This window comes from Somniosus microcephalus, chromosome 4 (assembly GCF_052327205.1).
Source record: "Somniosus microcephalus isolate GS21.2 chromosome 4, FLI_Smic_1.0, whole genome shotgun sequence".
NCBI classification, from domain to species: domain Eukaryota; kingdom Metazoa; phylum Chordata; class Chondrichthyes; order Squaliformes; family Somniosidae; genus Somniosus; species Somniosus microcephalus.
This window is the reverse complement of record NC_140990.1, coordinates 21,020,599-21,027,941: the sequence shown is the minus strand read 5'-3', so window position 1 is coordinate 21,027,941 and position 7,343 is coordinate 21,020,599. Positions and strand designations below refer to the sequence as shown.

Genomic DNA, 7,343 nt, shown 5'->3' with positions numbered 1-7,343 from the left:
GGTCTGAGACGCCATCCTTCGATCAGAGGTTTAACCGATGTCTCCAGCCCGTTCAGGGAGATGGTAAAGAATCCCCGGCACTATTGGAATAGGAGCGGGGGATGCTCCCGGTGTCCTGGGCCCACATACAACCCTCAATAAACACCACCCAATAAAAACACATGAGCCGACCTCCCAGCTTAATAATATGAGGCAAAGGCGGGCGGTAGTCTGCTTACAGAACAACTCCCCCCTGTACAATGTGGGAGGGGCTTTCACAGCGGGCTCAGAGACACAATGAAGCGTTAGAAAACTGCAGATTATTCTTTAAACCTGTCGATTATTCACACAACACACAGCCAGATATCCGGGAACTGAACGGCCCATCAGTGATCTCCGGGACACCGCCCTGTGGAAATCAACAGGACTCCCTGAAGTATTTCAGTCCCGCTCTGAGGCACAGTCTCCCAGAACAGTCCAGGGCTGCAGCCTCCAGCTGTCCTTCATATAAACCATCAGCTCCAGGCAGCAGAACGATGCGAATTCTTCTTGTTTTCACCCTGTGTGTCTGTTTACCCCGTGAGTACCGACATTGTGTGGATTTAATGTAAAGCTGCCCGGGTCCATCCGAATTTCAGACACTGTCTGGGATTTACTCCCGTTATGTGGTACGGCTCTGATGGCCCATTAAACTCTCTCTGTTTAATTTCCAGGCTCTTTCAGTCAGTCAGTGACACAGACCCCGAAAGCGGTGACCAGGGAGAAGTGTCAGTCTCTCACCATCAACTGCGTTTTCTCTGATGGTGCTTCGGGTGATTATAAATTCCAAAATGGACATTTCTTCAGACAAGCTCAGACCGGGACAGAGTGGGAGCGGATCTCGAGCGGAGAGCGATTAGTTGTGATGACGAATAAGGCAGAAAAGACATTTTCTTTGGAAATTCGGGATGTGCGAGTTGAAGACAGCGCCACCTATTACTGTAAAGCTGGGTACCGGTGGAGAGCACACAGTGATGGGCCTCGGCTTCCCGCGATACAAAAACTCTCAATGGAGGTTGTGACAGAAACAAGTGAAGAAGCGGAGTCAATCTGCCGTTAAACCCACAGTTCCGCCTCGCACCGTCTGCCCCACAGTCTAGTTTATAATCGGATTGGATTATTGCAGTTAACACCCTGAGTTTTGTAAATGTTGAGTGTTTGCGGACGGTAACGTCTTTCCCGGAATTGGGGTCAATGAATGGCGATTAGGAATGACTGATCCCAGTTACAATTCCCGAACACCAGATGGGAACCTGTTCTAACAGCTTTAACCGGGAACCGCGGTCCCCGCCGTGTAACTAATGTCCCCCCATCTCACCGAGTCCCGGGCGGATTTGATGCTGACTTGAAACGCTGTGTTTACTGGGGCCATCACAGTGGATGAGACCTGAGCAAATACCTGTTTACAATTGAAATATAAATTCCCGGGGCCCGGAACCAGAATTTTAGATTTGATCTTATTATCGCTTTAATCTGGTTTTATTTCATTGTAATTCCCTGCTTTCAGTTATCTTTCTTTGCTATTTTCTGTGTTTCTATGAAGCGCCCATCTCCGGCCGGTGTTCCTGGGCCTTTTTACTGAGAGCTCAGAGTCTCAGAAAGAACAGTTTGAACCGACGGGGACAGTGGAACAAGGAATACTGTTTATTGATCCCTGGAATAACTGGGCAGCGCCGACTGTCTGGTGATGTGTGTCCGGCAGATTGAGGTGTCGGTGGTTCTTGTACCGGGGTGATTGAGAGCGGTATCACTGTGGTGGATACTTGGGATGATTATACCTTGGATGGATCCGGGACGGTGGTGACTGTCACAGCCGGTAAGTGACTCCAAACCCTGCCGTGTTACTGACTCTCCCGTTTAATGTTTATCATCAGTTTATTATTATTATCAGTATCACCTCAAACCCCTTCAAAATCAAACGGAGCAGTTTTCTAATGGCGGGGGGGGGGCGGTTCATTGCAGTTTTAGATTGGGAAGCATAATATGAATCGGGGTCGGGTCCGGGTGTGAGTCCGGAGAGAGAAGGTGTGAGACCCCCACGGAGCAGGCATTTTGGGGGTTTCACCCCCAACTGGACCATAATTGGTTTACCGGAGACTTCGGGGGTCCCATGAATATCCCGGACACTCTCTCACTCTGACCCCCAGTTGATTTAAATGAGCGCAGATGGTCGGCACTCCGGCCTCCGTTTTCGATGTTAACTGTGACTGAGGGACCTCTCTCCGTCCCTGTGAGCGGGGCAGGTGGTCACAGAGCTCCCCCCGGGACAGGAGATGCCATTTTGAGCCGGGCAGTGTGAATGAGGTACAGGGAGAGTGAGCCCAACACTACAGCGGGCTCCGATACCTGGAGCGGCCCATCCGATACCTGCAGCGGCAGAAATACTGGAGCACAACACGGCGGGGCTTCAAATACAAGAGATCCGCTTGTAGGTCTAGATGACATTCCATTATTGGGCACACATTGACTTAAATTAGTTGTTTTTTATCTGACATTTATTGCAATTGCTTTTATAGTATCAATCAAATATTCTTCCATGTCTCACGTAAGTCGAAATGTAAAAGCTCCGAACTACAGATACTTTTCTATATTATTTATATTGTTCGATAGTCTTTACCCCGCGAGTGGTTACAATGTGGAACTCGCTGCCACAGGGAGTGTTTGTACCGTACAACATCGATACATTTAAGGGGAATCTAGATAAGTAGGTAAAAGAGAAAGGGATAGAAGGATATGTTGATGGGGTGAGATGGAGTAGGGGTGGGAGGAGGCTCGTGTGGAGCAGTAACAACGGCATGGACCGATTGGGCCGAATGGCCTGTTTCAGTGCTCTACATTCTGTGTAATTCTCTGTAATATTTAATGTTCATGCTTGAGAGATCGGATTGCAGTAATTTATCTGTTTCCCTGATTACTGTTAACTAAGCAACACTGGGCAGTGAGCGAGTGAGGGCGATTTTCTAATGTTCTTATAAAGGAGAACAGCAACACCCGAGTGAACAAGTACTGACTGGAGGGAAGCCCATTTAGAACCAGCAAGAAATCATTCACCGAAAGGGAGAGAAATATCGGACTTCACCGGCCGGGCGGGGGCGTGGTGACACCAGTCTCTGGGCCGTTCAAAGCAGAATCCTACACCGGGGCAGTGAGATTTACTGGAGGGGTGGGCTGCGATTGGGCTCTGGCCCGTTTGTCAGCTTTGGATCTGTTGCACTCCTGAGAAAAGATATCAGCAGCAATCCACACATTTCTGGAAAGTTTGAACAAGCGGAGACTATTTTCTCTGGAACAGAGAAGAAAACGAGGAGACCTGATGGAGGTGATTAAATGATGAACGGGTTCGATAGGGTTCACGTGGGGAAACTGTCCATTGTGGGTGAGTCCAGAACAAGTGGCCACAAGTATAATATAGTCACTAACAGAACAAATAAAGGCATTGGGAAGGATTTATTCACACAGAGATGCGTCAGAATGTGGAACTCGCTGCCACACGGAGCAGTTGGAGCAGATAACCTTGCGACATTTAAGGGGATATTTGAAAAATACAGGCGGGAGACAGGAATCGAGGGATACAGGGGGCTGGGTGGGAAGAGGAAATTAGAGTGGGAGGAGGCTCGTGTGGAGTATAAACACCGGCACAGACCAGTTGGGACGAATGGATTGTTCCTGTTCTGCAGATTCTGTATAATGTAAAACTCAGAGAAAACTCCGCCCGGAGAACACGGGAGAGAATCAGCCAATGGGCTGAAGGAATTGAAGTTGTCAGAGAGCCGGAAGAGCCAGTTTCCAGTGAGTAACAGTAAAACCACTGCGGAAACTGCACAGACTGAACCCAACCGACAACCGAGAGACTGTGGGACAAGTTCTCAGGCTGGCAAAATACCACAAACAGCACAAACTGAGCGACCCAGATGTAGAAATAAAATGAAACTTACTGTTAATAATGCAAAGTAAAGTGAAATGGAGCAAAAGGCGCCCCGCTGATGGAAGAAAAGAGAAAAATAGAGCGAGAGACAGACAGGAGCTCCCGTGAACTGTTAAACTGCAGTAAAAGATTGACCTTTGACCCACCGATTTTCAGTGTCAGTTTGGCTCAATCGGTGCTGATGAATCTCAGTGCTTTCTGTTGGATTTTGCTGTTCACAATGATATAAGAAAGCCGGGGTACTCTCCGTCAAACATCACTGGAATGTGGTTGTCTCAGTGAGGAGGAGAATGGACTATTATTTTTTTCGGGTTTGTCTTTTACGAAGAAAAATAAAAACTGAAATTTAATAGAAATCACAAAATCATACAGCAGAGAATGAGGACATTCGGCCCACCTTGCCTGTACGGTTCGTTGAAGGAGCTTTTCAATCAGTCCCACTCGCCCCGCTCTTTCCCCATAGCCCTGGCAAATTTTCCTTTTCCAGCATTGATCCAATATCCTGTTGAAATTTACTACTAAATCTGCTCCCACCACCATTACAGGCAGTGCATTTCCAGATCATAACGGCTCACTGCGTAAATACATTTTCCTCAGCGCACCCCCGCCCTCCGCCCCCGCCGGTTCCTTTGCCAATGACAGTGAATAAAGGAGGAGCAGTCTTTAAATGAAGAATCGCTTTAGCGCGAGAGGCAGAACTATTCCTGTGATTGACAAGTGTCCCGGGTAAACAGCAGCCAAATAAATAACAATATCCCATTTTAATCCCGCAGATTCCAGTTCCCCGCTATCCCAGAGTCCGCCTCTACAAACCTCTGCTGTCGGTGACACCGTTACTTTAAGCTGCGAATATTCAGGGTTCTGTCAGTACACAGTACACTGGTACCGTCAGTCCCCAGGGCAGGCTCCGGACTACCTGCTTCAGAGACACACTTCAGGAGAGGGGAATAAAGAAACCGCTGTCGGGGGCCGAATTTCTGCTTCTGTTGATGGTGGGCACAAAATCAGCCGGTTGAACATCGCGAAACTGCAACTGAGTGACACCGCTGTGTATTACTGTGCACTGAGTCCGCGCACAGCACAGTGATACAGAAAACGGAGAGAGCCGTACAAAAACCTGAACATGGTGGGGATTACAGAGAGACAGTGATACAAAGCACGGATAGAGTTCAGAAACGTGAACATGGTGGGGATGACAGACACACAGTGAAACAGAGCACGGAGAAATTTCACAAACCTGAACATGTTGGGGACTCCAGACACACAGTGATACAGAGCATGGAGAGAGTTCACAAACCTGAACATGGTGGGGATTACAGACACACACTGATACAGAGCACGGAGTGCGTTCACAAACCTGAACATGGTGGGAATTACGGACACATAGTGATACAGAGCACGGAGAGAGTTCACAAACCTGAACATGGTGGGGATTACAGTCACACAGTGATACAGAGCACGGAGAGAGTTCACAAACCTGAACATGGTGGGGATTACAGACACACAGTGATAGTGAGCAAGGAGAGAGTTCACACACCTGAACATGGTGGGGATTACAGGCACACAGTGATACAGAGCACGGAGAGGGTTCACAAACCTAAACATGGTGGGGATTACAGACACAGAGTGATATAGAGCACGGAGAGATTTCACAAACCTGAACATCGTGGGGATTACAGATACACAGCGCTACAGAGCACGGAGAGAGTTCACAAACCTGAACATGGTGGGGATTACTGACACACAGCGCTACAGAGCACGGAGAGAGTTCACAAACCTGAACATGGTGGCGATTACTGGCACACAGTGATAGAGAGCACGGAGTGAGATCACAAACCTGAACATGGTGGGGATTACAGACACACAGTGATACAGAGCACGGAGAGAGTTCACAAACCTGTACATGGTGGGGGTTACAGACAGACAGTCATAGTGAGCACGGAGAGAGTTCACAAACCTGAACATGGTGGGGAATACAGACACACAGTGGGACAGAGCATGGAGAGAGCTCACAAACCTGAACATGGTGGGGATTACAGACACATCGTGGTACATTGCACGGAGAGAGTTCACAAACCTAAACATCGTGGGGATTACAGACACACTGTGATACAGAGCACGGAGAGAGTTCACAAACCTGAACATGGTGGGGATTACAGACACACAGTGACACAGAGCATGGAGAGAGTTCACAAACCTGAACATGGCGAGGATTACAGACTCACAGTGATACAGAACACGGCGGGAGTTCACAGGCCTGAACATGATGAGGATTACAGACAGATTGTGATAAAGAGCACAGAGAGAATTCACAAACCTGAACATGGTGGGGATTACAGGCACACAGTGATACAGAGCACGGAGAGAGATCACAAACCTGAATATGGTGCGGATTGCAGACTCAAATTGAGAAAGAGCACGGAAAGATTTCACAAACCTGAACATGGTGGGGATTACAGACTCACAGTGATACAGAGCAAGGAAAGTGGTCACAAACCTGAACATGGTGGTGATTACAGACACACAGTGATACAGAGCACTGAGAGAATTCACAAACCTGAACATGGTGGGTGTTACAGACACACAGTGAGACAGAACATGGAGAGAGTTCACAAACCTGAACATGGTGGGGATTACAGACACACAGTGACACAGAGCACGGATAGAGTTCACAAACCTGAACAATGTGGGGATCGCAGACGTATAGTGGGATATAGCAAGGGGAGAATATACAAATATTCTCCACGAAAGCATTCTCGATGAAACTTAGAATTTGACTGCACAGAAACAATTGATTAATCCCACCAAGTCTGCAATTTCTTTTCCACTGCTCACACCCTTTATTCTTATTCATCTTTTTAGAATCTCCTATCTATTTCCCCTGTTCAAATATTTCATGCATTTATTCCACATTTTCACCTCCTTCTGTGTGAAGAATTGTTTTTCTCATGATAAAACTTTATATTTTGCCATGTCATATTTCACCCTAGATGTTACATTTATTGATCCGCCTGTTTCAACAGGGACCATTAGAGTTTCTTCTTTCCTCTTCTTTGGTTCTTGGTGTAGCTTAAAAGATATACGTGTTCGAAATTTTAAAATTAATTAGTTGCCCAGTTTTGAGCTGCTAGATCTGGCACGGTGACCACATTTGCAGCAATTGTTGGCTGCTCGAGGAACTTCGGCTCAGAGTGGATGAGCTGGAGTCCGAGCTTCAGACACTGCGACACATTAGGGAGGGGAAGCTTTACCTGGACACTAAGCTCCAGGAGGAAGTCACACCCATTAGAGTAATTACTTCCCATTTGGCCCATGGTCAGGGACAGGAGTGTATGGCTATAAGCGTGGCAGGCACTGGGATCCAGGAGGTGCTGATGGAGGCGCCTCAGCCCTTGTCCTT

General features: G+C 47.7%; 1 protein-coding gene across 1 annotated transcript; it reads left to right on the top strand.

The window, feature by feature from the left end:
- Positions 1-332: 332 nt before the first annotated feature.
- Positions 333-5,030, top strand: LOC147118381 (uncharacterized). The gene is made up of 4 exons (XM_085983902.1): positions 333-558; positions 693-975; positions 1,761-1,834; positions 4,717-5,030. Exons 1-4 carry the CDS (start codon positions 516-518, stop codon positions 5,028-5,030), a joined length of 714 nt encoding a protein of 237 aa, XP_085840028.1. The 5' UTR covers positions 333-515.
- The last annotated feature ends 2,313 nt before the right edge of the window (positions 5,031-7,343 follow it).